Source organism: Scophthalmus maximus, chromosome 4 (genome assembly GCF_022379125.1).
Source record: "Scophthalmus maximus strain ysfricsl-2021 chromosome 4, ASM2237912v1, whole genome shotgun sequence".
In the NCBI taxonomy this organism is placed as follows: Eukaryota; Metazoa; Chordata; class Actinopteri; order Pleuronectiformes; family Scophthalmidae; genus Scophthalmus; species Scophthalmus maximus.
In genome coordinates this window covers 11817811-11838211 of record NC_061518.1, presented here as the reverse complement: position 1 = coordinate 11838211, position 20401 = coordinate 11817811, and the positions used below count along the sequence as shown (strand labels likewise).

The window sequence follows — 20401 nt, the reverse complement described above, 5'->3', positions numbered from 1 at the left end:
AACATGAATATAGTGTCTCTGCTAAAATGACCTCAGAACTTTCTCAATCGCCGAACATTTTGCCGGTTATGTTATTGTTTGTTCGGCGGTGTCAGACATTTCCACGTGTCCGACTCAGGCCTGAAGCCGCGACGTGGAGGTTTTCCCCAATTCGACTCCTCGTAGTTTACAAACGTCGATAAATTGCATTAGAGCCATAACTGCAAAACGTGTGTTGCCTAGCAACGACGTTGTTTGGCTAACGGCGCTATTCCAGCACTAGCCAGTTAGCTAATGGGTAGCTAAGGTAGCTATAACGCTCATATTCTGCCATTTTATTATATTGTTATAATATCAGAAGTGTGACATTGCCAATCAAAAAACGGACATCATGCTTCATGTTTACAGAGCCTATACCTCAATTACTCTAGCGATCTTACGGAACATCCGGTCATGGCTTCAAAAATAAAAGCTTCTTCAGTCGCCCCGACGTTGTCGCGTTTTACGTACCATCGTACTGCTTCCGGTTCCGTGTCGGGTATCTAATTGACTTGACGCGGCTCTTTCTTCACTTTCACGTGTACGCGCACGCACGCTCTCTTTCACACACACACACACACATACTCTCTCACACTCTCACACACACACACACACACTAACTCACTCTTTTCTCTTCTCAAAAGCCCCTTGTGAGGCAGATTGACAGGCTAGAATGAAAATGAGGCGGACGCTCGGTCACGACTCCAGTGCGTACGCGTCCTTTTGAGAAGACCTCTAAACCTGGATCATATCACCATGGGACCTATTTGGGCCGCAAGGGACTTTTGTTTGTTTTTGCTCCTGTTAAATAGTCGCCAAAGCGCAGCGCTTCCAGAGATTCGAGGTGGGACGGTAGTGAGTGTGTGCATGACTGCTGGTGTGTGTGTGTGTGTGTGTGTGTGTGTTGTGTTTTCCAGTCGTGGAGAGTGCTACTTTACGCACGCTTTGGGGAGTGCGCTCCTGTTGTTTCTCCACTGGCGACTTTTAAATGTTCTTTTAGTTTCTCAAAGTGGAGCTGGGTAACATGTCGCTGTGGGAATTTATGTGCTCCCCACACAAATATGTTTTTGACAGACACGCTTTGTTTTGCATGTAACTTATTAACTTCCAGGTTAGTTTTCAAATTGCCTGCTGTAGACTGTTACCATGAGTTTTGGGAAGTTTATGTGTGTTTTGCAGTTGAATCGACACCGTTTTGTGTTGACGCTTGTCTTTTTTCTCTTTTTTTTGCATGCTGTCACATTACAGGGGAAAACGTAAAAGTTCACATTTGGATGTATATGTCACACAATCTGAATTACTGGACAGTTTGAATGTGGTTTGGTTATCGTGACTTTTGAGACCCGTGTGGATTTCAGCAGATCCATGTGCAGAGGGAAGTGATGGCTGTCACATCGATGCCATTTGTCAGACTACCCAAGGCTCGTACAAGTGCACGTGTAAAGCAGGCTTTAGAGGAGACGGGAAACACTGCGAAGGTAATGTCTTTGTTGGTTTGTTCGATTAACATTCATATCTGCTCATCAAAACCGTCTGAGGTTCAGAGAGGGATCACAGAGTTTGGGATGTTCTAGCACATATTTTAATGCAAGGTGACATTTGGATAGATCTTTAAAATTAACTACATATTTTTAATGTTGATATCACAGTATTGTACTGTGGCATCATTCCAGTGTATGATATCTGCAGCCATTTATTCTCCATATAATTTACAATATACACCAAAACTCTTTGCTTCCAAGTGTTTGTTCTCAAGACAAACATTTTGCATTTTGACTTTTGATAAGTAGGTGAACATTTATCTGTGTGGTGTTACTTTACAGACACCGATGAATGCGACTTGGAGTTCAATGGTGGCTGTGTACATGAGTGTAACAATATCCCAGGCAATTATCGTTGCACCTGTCATGATGGATTCAACCTGGCACACGACGGACATAACTGCCTAGGTAAGATTTGTTAAAGACCCCTAAGCACATGACCCATCGTGGCAGATGGGGAGCTTGATGGTGAGGAGTTCATGTCTGTGTGGGCTGGTTGGGAAATTTCTCATTTTCTTGAGCCTTAGCTTCATAGAAACAGTTTTGGTTATGATTGTGCAGTGATTCATAAATATTTACAGTCAAATTTTAATTAAAAAAAATGCCTTGATTACATTTGCAATGTAAACAGGACGAAACAGATGAGTTTTATAAATACTGTTAATCAATGCAATCAACTTACTGTCCTGTAGATGTGGATGAATGCAAGTTCAACAATGGTGGGTGCCAACACACTTGTGTCAACACCATGGGCAGCTACGAGTGTCGCTGCAAGGACGGCTTCTTCCTCAGTGACAACCAGCACACATGCATCCACCGCTCTGTGGGTGAGTGTAGAGCATGCATGGTTGTTATGTGAACAGCAGCCACACCTGCATCTATTAGCTTGACAAACACAGATGTGAAGCACCTAAAATACAACCCAGAATGACTTAAGGTATCCTGTGGCCCTCCCGCAATCTTAAAATATTTGGAGGAAGATAAAATTCCTATTAATATCAAATTAATTTATAAAAGACAGCTTGAGATTGTATCATTTGTGTTTGCACTTGTATGTGCTAATTGCATTAAGCCAATGAAAAAAGGACAGAGAATTATCAAGCAAATTCTCCAATATTCACATACAAATCTAAGACTGACAGCACAATGAGTGGTGACAGATTCAAGCTGGCTCCCGTCACTGAGCTTTTATGCGCAGCAACAACATGCTGTGGGAAAAGAATCTCTGAGTCCCAGAGAACAAAATAAGTTAATAACTGCAACACTCGGGTCTATGTGGTCTGTGTCACAGATTTGTCTGAAATGCCTTTGTTTTGTCTCTTTGACTGAAGTCGACTTAAATGCAAGTACTTTCCACTTCATTGAGTCTTGACAACCCTTTCAAATCCCGCGGACCTATCCACTCAGCTGTGACTCATCTATATAAATGAGGTTTCATAATCTCATTTTTCAGCTCAAAGCATAATTGAGTATGTTGCAGAGACCAAACAAGTTTGCAGAGCTTTAGTTTCCAAGAATAAACGTTTGAACAACTTTTGGTCTGCTCACACATTTGTATTTTTCCTCTCTAGATGTGATTTTTTTTTTAAAATAACACAGGTTGATGTGTTTGAATTGTTTAAGGCCTGAGAACAATCATTGTCTTTGAGGAAGCCAGACTAATCTCTCACTATGTGTGCTTTTGTGTGTAGCCCGTCAGTCACTGTAGGAGAGTTTCATTGTGTACCTCTCTCGCTCGTTCTCTCCCAGAGGGCCTCAACTGTATGAATAAGGAGCACGGCTGTGCCCACATCTGCAAAGAGACACCCAAGGGAGGCGTGGCCTGCGAGTGTCGTCCAGGGTTCGAGCTGGCCAGGAACCAGAAGGGCTGCATCTGTACGTGCTCGGTGGCATGGCGCTAACTTCTCACTACACACCTACCTGGGCTACAAAATGTTGCACTAACTATTTGGCTCATGCTTGCATGTTGTTGACCCTGCAGTAACTTGTAACCATGGCAACGGAGGCTGCCAGCACACCTGCGAGGACACGGAGAACGGTCCCATATGCAGGTGTCACCTCAGGTACACCCTGCAGCCTGATAGGAGGTCATGTGTAGGTAAGCGCTCTGTTTGTAGACTCAGGTGCTACTCAACACAGGGGACGTCAAACAGACATATTACTTCCATTTTTAAAATTACCCTTTGAAAACATACGGTAATCCTCCCATAGGTGTACCCACATTGTCTTTTAATCCAACCAGCATGTGGTGCAAACTTTGCTCAAATCCAAACAACATTGTTGAGAATTTTGAAGAGGTCCAAAAGTTTCGGAAGATATCAAATGCATCAGACTGAATTTGCAAAAATTTTATTCAAGTGGTGCACAAAATATCTAGAATTTTTCAGATTGATGTAATGGTGCAACCATGAAAAACATTGTGTCCCGGACGAGCATTAAAGTGGTCGTTTTTAATTTAAGGTCCACTGACCAGCTTCTTCAACATCCCACAGTCTTCCTCAGTGAAAAGAGATCTGAGCAAGATGAAATGTGGTTTAAAGCTGTGGGGAAAGTTGATGAGTGAACAAAACATAAATATAAACGAGACAAAGGTATGATTCGTGATCTAGGCTCTTGTTTCTGATTTATTTTTATTTTTTCCTTAAATTAATTTTGGTACAGAATATAACAAAACTCGACCTGAGCTCAGGGAGTGCACATTCCAGGAGCAGCTCACACTTTGTGTCTTTAGTGATGTAGAGGCTATGTTGATGAATGAACAGATGAAAACACAGTAACTGGAACTATCTCTCTCTGTCAGTTTTCCTTGTTACGCATTTCTCCACACAATGGTTATGTGGGATAAAGGATCAACTGTCAGATATTGGGTAATACCTCTCCCTCCAGCAGCGGTGTGTGTGTGTGTGTGTGAGGTCCAGGCATATCAGTGCTGCGTTGTCTCCAGAGTCACTTCACTGATCTGTTATCTGACATGCGCCAAGCCACTACAAGCTGAATATCTCAAGTGTAAACACGAGTTGTGACCAACACAAACACCCAGAGCTGAAGTAAATAGGAAAGAAACTGTGCTTAAACTGTTATTTTGGCAGTTGTAATGATTTTCTGTACCAATTTCGTACCCACTATTAATCATTTCTTGTGTGTATTAAAGAACGGGATGAAGCCAGCACCGAGTCCTCGGACCACAACGCCACATCCTTCACTGAGGTGGACAAACGGGTCAAACGAAGACTGCTAATGGGTAACGATTACCAGTTCTACATTCAGAGGCGAACAGCTTGAATTTCTGTTTTACGTTTCGGCGCGTTGAGATGCCAGGAACCACTGAGGGGTGTCAAACAGGAGAGAGGAGTAATGTCTAGTAAACTGATGCATTCCTCAGCCTTTGGAGCAAACTGTGAAATGACTATGCACTCACTTCCTCGCCCCCAGCTTCCACCCTGAAAAACATGCATTTGTGACAGTGTGGTACTTTTCACATTTTCCTTCCATTTTGGAAGGGCAGTGTGTGAAACTTTTCTTGTATAGTTAGTATTTATCAGTTGTGTGATTCTGGGTGACTCGCCACATGAAAAACATTATATCTCTGGCACAAGCACAACAGCTCTGGGAATCTTGTCCTGTGTCATAAATAATTCAAATTATAGGATTAGCCTTGATGTCAACATGTACCTGTGAGTGTCCTCTGCTATCCACTTTACAGACCATGCTTTAGAGCCTCATTTGTCTGTTTCCATCAGTATCTATACATGTTTAAAATTTGGCGTCTTTTTATAGACGCATACATACAGACATCACACAGTATGAATTTTATGTTTTATTCCCTCAAGTGTTCAAAGAAGTTTAGACAATAATCTTTAGAAGCAACTGTATATTTGTAATATGACACTGATTGATTCTCCTGTGTTTTGAGCACACAATGTTTAATCCAACTGTTTTCCCCAATTTCCCCATGGTGGGACGAATAAAGGAAAATCTTATCTTATCTTATCTTTACCGAAGCTCTAACATCTGACATTGAGGAACAACAAGGCATTGTTTCCACAAGGAAGAAGGTCACATTTCATGCTGTGTGTTGTCATTTCAGAAACCTGTGCGGTGAACAACGGGGGGTGTGACTGCACCTGTAAGGACACATCCACAGGCGTGCGCTGCAGCTGCCCCGTTGGCTTCACACTGCAGCCGGATGGAAAAACATGCAAAGGTCAGATTGGCAGTCCAAAAAAAAAAAAAAAAAAAAAAATCCACCATAGAGAGGAGCATGAGTCTCTTGGTGCTGCCATTCAGCTTTGTGTGTTTGTATAGAAGTCTTCTTCAAGTGTTGTCAGGATGTTGCCTGTTCCCCACAGATATTGACGAGTGTGAACATCACAACGGCGGTTGCGATCACTTCTGCAGGAACACCATCGGCAGCTTCGAATGCAACTGCAGAAAAGGCTTCAAGCTACTGACAGATGAACGTTCTTGCCAAGGTAGAAATGACTCCTGACTCCTCCTTTACCACTAACTCTGGACAATTCAATGAAGGTTGCAACAAAGTTTATCTGCATAAATGTTCTTGAAGTAAATCCGCCATAGCGAGATGTTTGTGACATCCATTGCTCATATGACCATCCTCTCGTTGGAATCTCCCTTTTTTCTCATCCTAATCTCTTATTTTTGTCCAAATAAGTGAAAGTTTAGTCTCTAAACTGATTAAACATAAATCAATATTTTCAAAATATGGTATGCACTACCCCTTTGTTTACTTTTGGATCAGAGTTTATGCCTTAAATGATGCTTACCTAATGCAAGTATATTTTAAGCCGTCTCAATGAATCATTGCCTTTTTTCTCACATGTTATTATGATTGAAATCCAGTGGCGTTCTGTGTAGCAGCCTGTGCGCGTCACATTTCACTGAGAGGGAAAATTCAGGATCAAATGCTTATGTGTGTCTGTGGGTGGGAAATCCCTCCTGATGAAGATTGCAACTGGCTGCCCTGCTATTATATCATCTGTCTGATTCTGATTACAGATATAGATGAGTGTTTTTTTGAGCGGACATGTGATCACACGTGTGTGAACTCCCCCGGTGGTTTTCAATGTCTGTGCAACAAAGGCTACACCATGTATGGACTGGCCCACTGTGGAGGTGAGACTAAAGTTAGGTGGAGGGAGTTATACATAACAACTTGAGCGTAACACACAAGTGCTAAAAGGCTTACAAATGTGAGCACTTGCTCACTGATGTAGTGGAGAAATGGACCCTGTAATTATCATAATGATTTTCCCTTTTTCCGTCTCAGATATAAATGAATGCAGTGTGAACAATGGCGGCTGTGAGCAGGGTTGTGAGAACACCATGGGTGGATTTGAATGCTTTTGCCATCCTGGCTATAAGCTGCACTGGAACAAAAAGGACTGCATTGGTAAGCTGGCATCTGTTGAGTGCTGTTGTTCTGTCGCTGGAACATATGCGCAAAGATTGTATGACATCCCACATCTTGCACCAAAACTCGGGGGACGAAAACAGGAGATACTTTGAATTCTGTTCTCATTTTTTCTCTTTAATTCTCTGTCACTTGGTTTTCTTGTGTTTGAGTAAAACATCCCAGATTCTACACTGCTGGTGGTGCAGTCCGGATGTGGGACCTTTTGTGCCCTAATCTTCATGTGCCTCCACCTCATTTGTTACAAGCAAACGTGTTCTTTTTTACCCTTGAGTTTTGTTGTGGTTTCTATCTAGAGGCTGAGGGTTTACCACCTGCGAAACCCCCCTCTAAACCCACCTTGAACTGTAGTAAGCAAGAGGGAGGGGACCGCTGCTTCCTGACATGCCAGTCCCAAGTTCACATCAGCAGTGGTGAGTTGGTTGAGCCCTGTCTCCACACAGCACAATTTACGTACCTCATGATCTTGTGTGATTAGACGTAGTCTATAGACCTTGTCAAGTGACATTGTAATATCCAGAAGATGAGTACTGCACAGGAAAAGGTTACTCATATCCAATCTCATCAACCAGAGCCGACCTGCAGAATGACTGTGCACACAATGCACAGGAATCACAGTCAGTTTTGTTATGCTCCTGCGTATCTTCCTGCTCTTGGTATTCATCCGACAAACAAAAACATCACTGTGTTCTCAGTGTTCTGCTCCCTCTTTCATGGTAGTTCGTAATTAACTCATTTTCTCTATTGCAATATGTAAAACAGGAATGTAGAGATACTGCAAACTAAATGTGCAGAAATATTGAAATGTAGACCAACTTTTCCAATTTAGCTCTCAATGGCTAACCTTTGTCGCGTTCCAGAGGTCTTAGTCAGTCCACCACTAAACATCTTTTAAGCTGCTGCTGTGCTGTGGCTACCTAAAAGGTAATATCAAGTTCATGATACTGGTGCAATTTTTTTTCCTCTGAAAACACTGAACTGGAATTGGAACAAAACTTAACAGTTGGCTTACAACAGGCAAAGGTGGCTGTGAAGTGGCTGCAGAAAGTGCTGACATATCTACCAAAGTCAGTTAGTCATTTTCGATAAAAGGCGATCTTAAATTTAACTTGAGGTGTTTGTGGTGATCTTTGGTTCTCCTGTTAACTTGAAACAGAGATGAATGGAAGTCAACAAGGGTCTGACAAAGCATAGTAAACAATGAGGCCCCTATACCATTTGTATAGTGACTAATAAGATCAGTTAGCTCATCTGATGACACGCCTCGAGTCAAGTACGTAACTACATTTTGGGCTTGATGAGGCCCAAACAACACGGCACAGGACAGGTCAGGTTTATCCTGATGCAGCTATGTTTTAGAAAAGTGATGGTTGGCTAAAGCATGCTAATGGAAAAATAATCAGTCAGTAAATTAAGCTGTTCTTGTACTGTCGTTCTGTGAACAGTCGTCGGCATCAGTCTGCAGAGATACTTTTTCGTGTTCCTACATGCTTCCTGTTTGCTCTCTTACTCGGCTTTTGTGGCCCCAACTTTTAGGGACGGAGGATTCCTACACGGTGACCTGTGGAATGCCATTGCCCTGCTTGGCTGACGCACAAAAGAACAACAGTGGCTTGAATTGCTTGGGCAAGTACAAAACATCACAGATTTACATCTATCTTTCTGCTCCGCCACACAAAACCGTAACTCAGGAACAATTTGGGCTTTCCTTGTCATCGGTTGATATATATACGTAGATTGAAATGAAAAGAGTTCCGTTCCTCTCTCCCGCAGGTCCAGAAATGGCCAGTGTTCCACGCATTAAAACCACAGCCACTTTTAAGTCTGGCACTGGGAAGTGCAACTTAAAACGAAGTCAGGAGAAACTCAAGGAGAGCTTGAACTCAGCACACTCAGGTACAGAGGTTGCCACACAAAAACCCTTACAAAACTCTAAACACAAGACAGATTAGAGATAGACAAATTGCAGCTTCTGGATGGTACTGGTTAAAAGAACATATTGGGTTTACCAAGAACTGCCAGCTTATAAAGCCACAATCTTTGGAAGATAAAGCAGACCTGAAAGGCTGTAAACCAAAAACCAAAACCAAAGGCAAATGCGAAAGAAATTTGTGGGGAGAGTGATGTGGTTTTGAGTTTCTTGAATGTCTCAGCGCAGCACTTTGAATGGCAGTGACAGGGGAGGATGTAATTAGCCATAGCATGCTTCTCAGTCAGGTCTGACCGAGCTATCAATCAAAAGGAGTTCCGACTGTAGGATTATTTTGCCTCTCCAAAGGGTTTTGGCATGGCTTTTAACATTGTGTTGTTCCAAATAAAGGAAATTATCATAGTAACATCGCATCCCTTTTTTAAAAAAATAAGACCAAATTCCAATATTAAATCAAAATGATTACAATTCCAAGTTTTCCTTCATGTGATCTGTGACTTTGTTTAACCTTTGTGCATTTGTGTGTGTGTTGTGTGCGTGTGTCTGCTGGCGGTGGCGTGGATGTGGGCGGACGGTTGTTACCTGTGTCCACAGATAGCAGGTTCTTCTTCACCGAAAATGTCCAATTCAGCTACGTGAGCCTGCGCTGCACCTCGTCCGGACAGCGAACACGCAGCCGCCACGGCAGGAAAGCTGGTGACGAGGACGGCTCCTCGATTACAGCTGAGTTTGAGCTGGATGTGAACCAAGAGGAGGTAACAGGTTGGTTGGTCTCTCTGCACTTCCTGCCTGCCTGTGATCTTTGTTTCCTGATCCTCCGCCTCTTTCTTTCGCTGCTGTCTGCTCGTTACTAATCAAACCAAACTGTTAAAGTATCTCCTGTTTTGACGTGGCTCTGGTGGTGGTGTGCTCTGGGTTTGGGGGCGCAAGGTCAAAGTGTTTTATTTTTTATTTTTATGATTTCTATGGTGAATGGTGGCCAAGAGTGTTCCTTCCCTGAGTGTGTTTTTTTTTATGTGAATGCCTGGGTAAGCATGTGGGCATCCAGGCATGAATTCACAGTTTTCTATCAGTGTGTAAGATGGAATTTTGCACTGGAAACAGTTGTGGTATCAAGTGCTTTTCTCAGCAGAGAGCTGTGACCTGAACTGTGTGCGCCGACGCTCAGAGAAGCGACTCAGGAAGACCATCAGGACCCTGAGGAAGTCCATCAACCGGGAACAGTTCCATCTCCACTTTGCTGGGTCTGACTACGAACTATCCAAGAATCCAGACCAGCCAGCAGAACTGGCAGGACACTGTGTGGGAGCACAGGTGCTGATGGGCAGGAAATGTGGTGAGTAATGTTTTTTCTGTTTACTTCGTCATTCAGGTAATCTTGTCATTCAAAACAGACACAAAGGTTTAGTTTGGGACATGCACAATTCAGCCAGACATCGCTTCTACTTTACACATTGCTCTGCTTTTGGTTTTGATGATTTTTATCCCTCGAAAGGAACGATCCAACCACTTTGTGTTACGCCTAATAAGGCAGCAATGGCTGTGGGTAGGCCCTATGCACACAGTAGACGCACAGTCCTGACTTTAAGTAATTGAAATGGTCCATGCCAGTGAGATATATTTAGACAAGCCGGTTTAATGATTGGATTTGAAGCAGGTGTTGGCCAGATGAGTGCCATATTTGGTTTGCAGACATGCTGTAATGAGCTTGTTGGAGGGGAGAGCGAGCTGGCATGGAAGAACAGAGAGACTGTTGTTGGTCGTCCGAGCCGTGAGATCTTCCAGCATCTCCATCGGATAAGAGCATAACGTGGTGCAGAAGGCAGGTCCCCTGTTGGGTGTTGCCTCCCGCTTCGTGTTTTATATACAACTTGTGATGGAGAAAATGTTCATTAAATTCGACCACACTCTGTCAGAGTTAGAGAGCTGAAGGTTGGCATGTGTTTTTTCTGGCTGTTGGGACCGTGTGCCCCTAGTTTGGGGCCTCATAGTAAGTTTCTCTGCCTGCCGCACGCCCTCATTTCTCCTAATATCAGTGAGAGGAAGCTGGTGCCTTTCTTCCGCTGAGATGTGTAAATATTTATTCAGTCAGTAAACGCTTTGTTTGGTTTATGCACGTCTAGCACCATTGTTCAAGACGTCTGAAGCTGATGAAGACCCAGATCTCTTTAATAAACCTCACATACACTTTTCAGTATGTTCAATATTTTGGTTTCCTCCCTTTTGAACCTCCCATTTGTCTTATTGTTCTGTGCACTTTAATTGGAAACCAAAACAAACAAGCCTGAAGCCATAGCTGTTCTGTAGTTTCCTGACACAGAGTTTGTTGAAAGAAAATCATCAACCTTACACATCATCAGCCTTATATTTACAGTACATCCATGTTTCCATCAAAATTGTTGTGGTTGTTCATCTGCACTTCCAAGGTTTTAGCCTAAATTGCTCCTGTGCATTACATTTTTCACTAACACGGGTCTTGAGTGTCTTGACTCCTTAACTCCCCCGCTACGCTTTCAGGTCAACATTAAGCAGTCTATTGGCCATGGCAGGGGTGTAGACATGTAATTTGGGAGCGGAGGCGGGGGGGCTGAAAGGCATTCTTCTTAACCTCCAGCTCTTTAAAGGAGCTATATTTTCCCCCTCCTCCCCTCCTCTGGCTTAGCTCGGAGCGCAGTTTAGTCCTTTTCAGTGTGCCCATTCCATTGAAAAGCCCATTTGGGGCCTGTTCTCACTGCCTCAGAGGGACGACAACACAGCCTCCTGTGCATTTGGAGAAACTATGCTTTCACCTTTGGTCATTTGTCCCCTTTGAATCCGTGATGTGTCTGGGTTACTGTTTGCATCAGTTTGTAATCCAGGACATTGTCTCTGTCTCTAAATGAATTGTATATATATATTGTGAAATCATAGATGATAAAGCTTATTACTTGCATAATCATGTTGTTTTTCGGTTGTTTATTTGCGCTGTTAATCTTTTTTCTCGGCACTCAGCATGTAAGTGCATCAGAATACATACTATTTATATGAAAAGTAAAAGCAGAAGGGACAGCAGCAGGTACGATCCAGATCCAGAGATGCTGTGAACGGTGCACGTCCACGCGCTCAAGTCTGTTTGACCGTTGTAGTCGACTTGTTTGCATGTTTGTTTTAACATTGAAGATGTTTAGGAAGTGCTGTTGATTCAAGCTGGCAGTTTGAGTGCTGTGTCCCCCCTGCCCCCAAGCTGGGGCCACTTTGCATGACCCCCAGCAACTAAACTGCTAAAGAGAATTGACTTCAGCCGCACCATGGGAATCAATTAGCATCAGCTGTTTGGGCCCCTGCTTGATGGGCGCAAGCAGCGATTGGGCCGAGCAGAATGGGGGGATTCGGCAACCTGACCCCTTTTATTGGGTTCAGCTTCTAACCACTGTGATACCGTAGTGTTTTCCTATGTCATCAAGTAGGCAAAGACTGGGGACTTGAATAGAGGTGAAAGGTCTTTTAAACCTCTTTGGGGCCATCAATTCGAGGACTCTATAGAACCGCTCTTTGCATTTGAAAGGCTTCAAGGTTTTTTTCTCTTTCACTCTCACTCTCTCTCTTCTCTCACTGCTTCCCTCTGTCAAATAAAAGCTGTTAGAGGACAATGCAATGATGGCTCCTCGTGGTCTTTAAGAATAAACAATGGGCTCCAAAAAATGAACTGCTCTTGAGAGAATTCGATTTTCTTGCTTTTAGGGGGAAATCTAACTTATTTGCTGTGCTACATATAATGGATCTTCATGCAGCTTTTGTGTGTTGAGATAGTGGATTCTCTACTTACAAACAGCTTAACTGAGGCACATTTTATGCTAAAGCCTCAGGAATTCATTGATTTATTCTTGTGTGAGATCAGCTTCAGTTTTCAAGTCAAGTTCTTAAGACCATCAGACAGACGCAGTAATTCCCAAATTAATTACAGGCATTACTCTGAATGGGAGGAACCAAAGCAAAACGGTGTTTTAGTCCCTTTTAATCAAGCCTTTGTGCTTTGGTGAGATAAAGGGAAATAACCTCTTTGATTCGTTTCTGTGTTTGCCTTTTAAAAGAGGTGAGGGTGCTTATGGTGGAATTAAAAGTTCCTCCCTGATGCGCAGCGATGTCGTACTATGATGTGTCAGATGTGGGGCACAAAGGCAGCTGTAAAGAAGGCTGCTGCTCTTTTGTCTCAGTGATTTTGTATGGCTGTATTAGGTCAGTTTGCAAAAGCATTTGAACAGGTTAATATGGGGGTTTGCACACACATCACCCTATGGATTTGTTTATTAACTTTATTCAATAATGCTACTTTGGTAATGTAAAGCAATTCATTTTATGTAACCTAACTTTTGTTTAACCAGGAAAAGTCTCATTGACAAAATCTCTTTGTGCCCTGGATGAGACAGGCAGCTGCACAATTTACACGGTTGAAGTCATTGAACATAGAGCAAATCAATGAAGTTAAAGAATGAATAAAAAAATATCAAGATTATCAATCAGATGTTTGTCACAAGTCATCAACATCAGGGATCAAACTGGGGCAAAAAGAGGTCAAAACATCTCCTGCCACATGAGCCGGCCCCCAAGTCATTTCAAATCATTTTAGAAACAATTAAATGCAATTTAGTTCTGTGATAAACCTCTTTAATAGGCAATAATTGTGAGGATGCATGAGTGTATATAACATCGCTATTTTCCAACACAGACATTCAAGTCTACTTTTGGCCTCAAAGGAAAGGCAAGACTTGATTCTAAAAATAAAAACCCAATTTCTACTTGAATGTTTTGCTGAATGAGAGAAATTTGTTCCTAGAAATTTAGTATTGAGATACAAATTCAATCTTAGAGGCCTGTAAAGTGCTGCATTTCCTTTTGAAAACATAATGATGTACAGTCTTAAAAGCTAGTTGAAGCTGACTGAGCCTGGTTTGGTGTAGACGCAGAGCAGTCTACAGTTTGGAAACGTTTTGATTGAGATTGTTGATGGCCTTGTAAAGTTAATTCTGTATGTAAACATTTACATTATTTGATAAAATGACATTGTATTATTAAACAGTTTCTATTTAATGGTTATTAATTCAATCATAACCTAAAACACACAGACGATCTATATAAATCTCCTTTCTGGCTCACACGATTTTATATTTTCTCAACAATGACTGTGTCTTATGAACATTTACGACTAGTTGTCGAGTTGTAGTCCTGGTTACAAGTCCTAAACCTTCAAAGAAGTCACGCACAGATTTGTGGTTCATGTAAATCCATCAAAAGTGTCAACTGGTAGATCATTTGAGCGGAAACCGTTAATATCTTTAATGTGTTATGGGTGGTGAATAATCAAGTGGCTGCTCTTCATTGTGTTTATCCATTTCAAGTGTGCACACGGTTCTGTTTGATTTACACTCAAGAGGCAGCTGATGAAGTCTGGGTTACTTTACTTTTATGGTCTTGTCATGCAGTTGAGCTGCTGCATTTACAGCGTAAACATACAGTGTGGTTAGGGCTGTTTGATTATGTGTAGCCAGAGGGCATGCCGCTGTGTTTGTTGATTCATGTCTGCGTTTTACGCCGTCTATCTCCCCTCTTATGGTTTTTGTCGTCTGATCTGATCTGTCTCCCAAATTGGTGTAAATTACAAGGTCACACACACACGTCAGTCTGTTGTGAGTGTCTTAAGTGTTTGTTTTTTGTTTCTGAAGGAAAATCTTTGATTTCGCCGCCCTTAACTAATTAAATTTGTTTCCACTTGATGACAGTATTCTTTTTGAGAGAATAATGGATATGTAGAACTATCAGCATGGGGATATGACGAACAACCACAAGCTTGATAATTCCCTGGTGAAACGTGTGCGTGTTTGTGTTTCTTGCTACAAAGAAATAATTGTTGGATTCACCTTTCATCTATCTTGACGTCTTTCCCGTGTTGTCTGTCAGTGAGATGCAGTGTTGGTACCTACTATGACGGAGACCAGGGAAGGTGCGTGTTGTGTCCAGCTGGGACGTATCAGGGCGAGGAGGGACGGATGTCTTGTGAGGTCTGTCCTGGACCCGAAGGAAGGGAAGTCTCGAAGGTGGTCGGAGCTCGAAACATGTCTGAGTGTGGAGGTAAGTCTCTCTGTGTTCAGATAGGAGTTATCATTAAAAATTAAATGAGGACAGTTACCGGCGTGATTTTTAGTATATAATTAAACTGGTATGTCTTCATATGTATGACTAATACTTAAAATGTATTGTACCTCAGGTCATCAGACTGAATGATTGTAATGAGAATAGTGCATATTTCACAGCCCTTAAAAAAGTAGTTAGATATGACACAAAAAATGAAAATAAGCCAAAGAAACATGATATCACATCTTGAGCAAATAAAGGCGAAAATGTAAATAACTGCATTGTGAATATGAGCCACACAGGAAGCGATGGTGCCTTGATACAGATCTCTCCCTTGCTGATGTTCTGCTCTGTGTAAAGCCAAAGAAGCTCAAGCGCAGATTTGAAAGATGTAATTGAATTGAAAGACGTGAACTCGGCTGAATAAAAGCTGAAGGAGCCACCATGTTTTGGTCTCCTCTTGGGCTGTTATCGCACACACTATGGGGCTAAATCCCTGATCCCATCTCCTCTGACAGACTAAACAAGAAATGCTATCAGCAGACTCCCACTGGCACCTAGTTTGCATTAGTCACCCAAAAGATACAGTGTGCAAGAGGTGGTGCACTTGGAGACGGCGTCATTCCAATAACCTTTGCTTAAGCTTTGTTGCAGACTCTTATCTTAATGGAAGGGAGGGTAGTATTTCTCTGTAATTTCATGTGTACCACATTTTTAAAGGTTTCTGAAAATAGCTAATCCAAGTGCTGCAGTTCTGAGTTCATACTCTGACTTGACCTTTTTTGTGTGTGTGTTAAGGTCAGTGTTCCCCAGGTCAATACTCTCATGATGGCTTCATCCCCTGCCTGCCCTGTCCACTGGGAACGTACCAGCCAGAGGTGGGCCGCACCTCCTGCTTCCATTGTGGAGGGAACTTGGTCACCAAGCGCAGTGGTGCAGTTACCTTTCAGGAGTGTGAGACCAAAGGTGTGAACGTCATATGTGTCTGTAGGGTGAAAACAGCCTCATTCAGACCTGGTATTAACATCCATATCTGATGATCCGATCACCTCTTAACAAGTGTGGAAGCTCCTAGTACACGATTTGAGATCACACACACACACACACACACACACACACACACACACACACACACACACACACACACACACACACACACACACACACACACACACACACACACACACACACACACACACACACACACACACACACACACACACACATTGACAAATTAGGCCTGCCCACTTGTGACTGGAATACCCAGGACACATGTCAGTTCCAGGTATGGTCATGGCAACCCAGCAACTCCAGTTTAGTTTTGTGTCTATTGTTTTAAGATAAGTGGATGCATTTGATGGTTCTTTAGGATCTGCGAATGTTCATGAAGACCTGTCAGATGTATTACATGAAGTTAAAAAAAAAAGAGTCCTCTTTTTTTCACCTGACTTGACAATGTATAGATCTCTTTTATGAGTTGATGAAAAAACTCTGCTGCCCTCTGGTGCTGTCTAATTGTCTGTACAGTTTGTTTAAAACTACACACCTTGTGTATGTCACTTTCAAGCGCAAATCGGAAAGGTTATGGTTTCAGTTTGAATATAATTGAAAACAATTGTTATATCTAATCCCAGAAATGTCAGAGCACAACATGACAGGTGATTTTTTTAACCCACTATATAGCATGTAATCTTTAAGGTGATCTAAAATCATTAAAAACAGACATTTTAGAGATGCAAACATAAGCAGTGAATAGTGGGAGAATAATATCAACTAACAGCCCCCTATCACTGTCCTTGGCTCCTGCAGTCCAGTGTTCCCCAGGACATTACTACAACACCAGCACACACCGCTGCATCCGCTGTCCAATGGGCACATATCAAGGGGAGTTTGGCCAGAACTACTGTGTGGCCTGCCCTGGAAATACTACCACGGACTTTGACGGCTCAACGCATATCATGCAATGCAAAAGTATGTATGTCTCTACACAGTAATGTCTCTGAAACACACACACATGTAGAAAATACAGCAGCACTTCGGGGTTAATCTCCAGATAATTCATGTTGCCGTATCAAATACCCCGCCCCCCCCCCCAAAAAAAATGTATTTGACACAACTGTGTCTCTTTTCAGACCGACAATGTGGAGGAGAGCTGGGAGATTTTTCAGGTTTCATCGAGTCCCCCAACTACCCGGGGAACTATCCAGCCAATGTTGAATGCACTTGGACCATCAACCCTCCGCCCAAACGCAGGATCCTTATTGTTGTCCCAGAAATCTTCCTGCCTATTGAGGATGAGTGTGGAGACTACTTAGTAATGAGAAAGAGCTGTGAGTTTTAACTCATTCATTTAAACAGCAGACATGTTACAGTATATAAGCTAACTATAAACACTGTCCTTCACAGCTCTGTCCAACTCTGTGACAACCTACGAGACTTGTCAGACGTACGAACGTCCCATCGCTTTCACCTCCCGCTCCAAGAGGCTCTGGATACAGTTCAGGTCCAACGAGGGAAACAGTGGGAAAGGCTTCCAGGTCCCATATGTGACATATGATGGTAGAAGAAAAACAATGTTTTGTAGATGTTATCTTGCAGCCTCTAATTGTTACTGATTGTCACACTAATGAACTTTATTTATTTTCAGAGGACTACCAAGAGTTAATAGAAGACATAGTGAGAGACGGACGATTATACGCTTCAGAGAACCACCAGGAAATTCTCAAGGTAAATATGTTTTACATCTGTTCGATACAAATGTTTAACAAAAGAGCACTTATGTTTTTGCGTTGAGTTTTTCTAATTTGCTCTACAGTTCAGTAGGAAGTTTGTAATGTATAATGAAGACCGGCCAGATAGATAGAAGACAGACAGACACTTCACTGATCCTGAGGGAAATTTAGATGTGAAGAAATGTCAAATCATGCAACAAGTATAAAAATATTCATATGAAATGAAAATAGCAATTTATAGAAAATATTTGATTACCTTCTCTGTTCTTTTACAAACCAAGAAGACAAAACTCTACACCCTGACATCCATACCCATCCATACAGTATGTCCACCAAAAAAAAAAAAAATATACAATACACAAAGAAAAGGAGAGAAGGAAAACAGGTACTTTTTGTACACTTTTATTTGAGAACAGACAGCAGTGAAGAACAAGCGACACAGGTCAGTATCAAACCAATTACATTATGGCTACTATGTAAAATAAAAAAAGAAAAAGAAAACCTGTAGTCCACCACGGTGCCCCAACTAAGTTCCTAACAATATTAGTTATTTTGTCAATACTTCCCTTCAATGCTTGGTGTGTGTAGCTGTGAAGCCTCTGTATTTGGATCCAGTGAGTATGTAGCGCCCTCTTTTGGACATATGTAGAAATACAGGCTACTGCTTGTGCTGGCTGTGTTTTTCTTCTTGTTGTTGCAAGCGTTCACTTTCCATTAAAGCAATACTTCTTCTCTCCAGGATAAGAAGCTCATGAAGGCGTTGTTCGACGTGCTGGCTCACCCACAGAACTTCTTCAATTATACAGCTCAAGAATCAAGAGAGATGTTCCCTAAATCCTTCATCCGCTTCCTGCGTTCCAAGGTCCTGAGATTCCTCCGCCCTTAAGAAAGGTTCCCACCCCAGTTTCTGGCTTTTTCGTGATAAGCTTAGCTTAGATACTGGCCACAGTATCTGTCGTTGTTATTTCTTTACTGATCCCTTTAAGAGTATTCTGTAGTTTACTGTTTTCACACGGAGTGAGTGAGAGTGGACGACACACTTGATAAAACTGATCCTTAAGGGGAGGTAGACAAGCCAGGGAGAAAATGATCAAGTGAAGTGGCGCAGAGCCTAGATCAACATCTTCAGAAATGAAAAGAGCATCTCTTCCCTTTGTTTGGAAATTGGGAGGCATGTTTTAATTAGCAGCAGAAGAATTGTAATGGCTTTATACCCTCCTTTCGATTTTAAAGTCACCATCTCAGGATTTAAATTTAAAGTCTGTGTTTTAATATTGCAAAATAATGTACGTGCCAACATTATGAGACTTTTGCTGATAGCGTTGTAATAAAAAGAGCAAATACAGTATATATACTGAATGCCAGTGACACTGTATGTAGTTTTAACTTAGGCTACTTTCACAGGTAGAAATGAGTTGTCGACAGAAATCCTGCTAAATGACAGAAACAAGTATAGCACAAATGTTTTCTCGGGAAAATTAGCACTACTAAAGAAGTAGTGGCACCACAAAAGCAATTATTCTGATGAATTTGTTGTATATGATGTAAAAAGGTTTTAGGTGAAATGCTAATGTAATGTAGCAACTACATACATTTTGACAGTATAGCTGGGATTGCTGGTGGCCAATATATTTGATATTCCATGGTGTTTGAAAGAGTGCTACTGTTCTGAAAAAAAGACTGACAGTGGTTTTCATGTATTCATGAGACATCAGCTGCCTCAGCAAAACGACACACCAGTATGCATCAGTATGTTTTGTATTATGAACTAGCAACCAAAGATAACTCTGCAGAGTCTGAGAACTGGGAGTGATGTGATTTGAGAAACTGAACAATATTAAGGTCAGAGTCCGTGAAAAGAAACAAAGTCCTGTAAAATAGAAGTGAGCTATTCACCTGTCTTAGATGATACATGTATGTATATTTTTATTGTTTTTGTACATCTAATATGCTGTAAATAAAGATAGGAAACTTATTTTATGTTATTATTTCTCTGCCTCACTTTTAATTTTTTTTCCGCACAAAACAGAGCTTTTAAATTGTTTGCATTTCATTCCCACACACACACACACACACACACAATAAAAAATTGATATTGTATCAATCCATGCATTTTATTAATCCACATTTTAATGTTATAGCAAGTTGAGCTGGAGTAAAGAAACAATATTTTCATGACTGATTAATCTGCCTTTTATTTTCTAAATGTATCTTGTTTTTTCCAATAAACTTTACAGACCCCCCGAAAATATTAAAGTCACCATTATGTTAACACAAAGTTAATAAGTACATTTTTACATCAAAGAAGTGGGAAACATCAAATGTTTGGTCCATTTGATTTAAAAATTAATTAACAAATATAATAATAAGAATTTTATGTTGCATACCTGTCGACTAAACTACTTTCTTGACTTTCTGAAGAAATTGCAGGGGGGCTGCTGCCTTCAGCTCAAGCTGAAACTAAACTGAATTTCTGGCATGTATGAAGGAGCAGTTGAAGTAGTATGAAAAGTTGGAAATGTAAAAAAAAAAGACAAGGATTGTATTCTGTATATTATATTATTATATTATACATTATTATCATTATATTATATATAACAAATTCACAAATGTCTACTTATCTGCTGTCCCTGTTCAACAC

General features: G+C 41.5%; 1 protein-coding gene across 5 annotated transcripts; it reads left to right on the top strand.

Annotated features, from left to right (window-relative positions):
* The first annotated feature begins 563 nt into the window (after nucleotides 1–563).
* scube2 (signal peptide, CUB domain, EGF-like 2) lies at nucleotides 564–19735 on the top strand. Of its 5 annotated transcripts, XM_047331675.1 has the most exons (24): nucleotides 930–1129; nucleotides 1267–1274; nucleotides 1377–1496; nucleotides 1842–1967; nucleotides 2252–2386; nucleotides 3309–3434; nucleotides 3541–3657; nucleotides 4711–4800; nucleotides 5647–5763; nucleotides 5909–6031; nucleotides 6576–6692; nucleotides 6847–6969; nucleotides 7287–7403; nucleotides 8527–8616; nucleotides 8764–8886; nucleotides 9515–9682; nucleotides 10050–10256; nucleotides 14855–15025; nucleotides 15827–15994; nucleotides 16838–16999; nucleotides 17161–17358; nucleotides 17435–17587; nucleotides 17676–17755; nucleotides 18500–19735. In XM_047331675.1, the coding sequence occupies exons 1-24, from the start codon at nucleotides 1080–1082 to the stop codon at nucleotides 18644–18646; spliced, it is 3036 nt and encodes a 1011-aa protein (XP_047187631.1). In that variant the 5' UTR covers nucleotides 930–1079; the 3' UTR covers nucleotides 18647–19735. The 5 variants fall into 5 exon arrangements, with proteins under 5 accessions (XP_047187629.1, XP_047187630.1, XP_035485163.1 ...); XM_047331673.1 differs by lacking the exons at nucleotides 930–1129; nucleotides 1267–1274 and adding an exon at nucleotides 564–862 and having other exon boundaries at nucleotides 1380–1496; XM_047331674.1 differs by lacking the exons at nucleotides 930–1129; nucleotides 1267–1274 and adding an exon at nucleotides 564–862 and having other exon boundaries at nucleotides 10053–10256.
* Nucleotides 19736–20401: the final 666 nt, after the last annotated feature.

Coding starts and splice junctions, on each gene's coding strand:
- scube2 (XM_035629270.2), top strand. CDS start 775: ATGGGACCTATTTGGGCCGCAAGGGACTTTTGTTTGTTTTTGCTCCTG. Junction 863..1,376: donor AGCGCTTCCAGAGATTCGAG/GTGGGACGGTAG, acceptor TGTGGATTTCAG/CAGATCCATGTGCAGAGGGA. Junction 4,801..5,646: donor CAAACGAAGACTGCTAATGG/GTAACGATTACC, acceptor TTGTCATTTCAG/AAACCTGTGCGGTGAACAAC.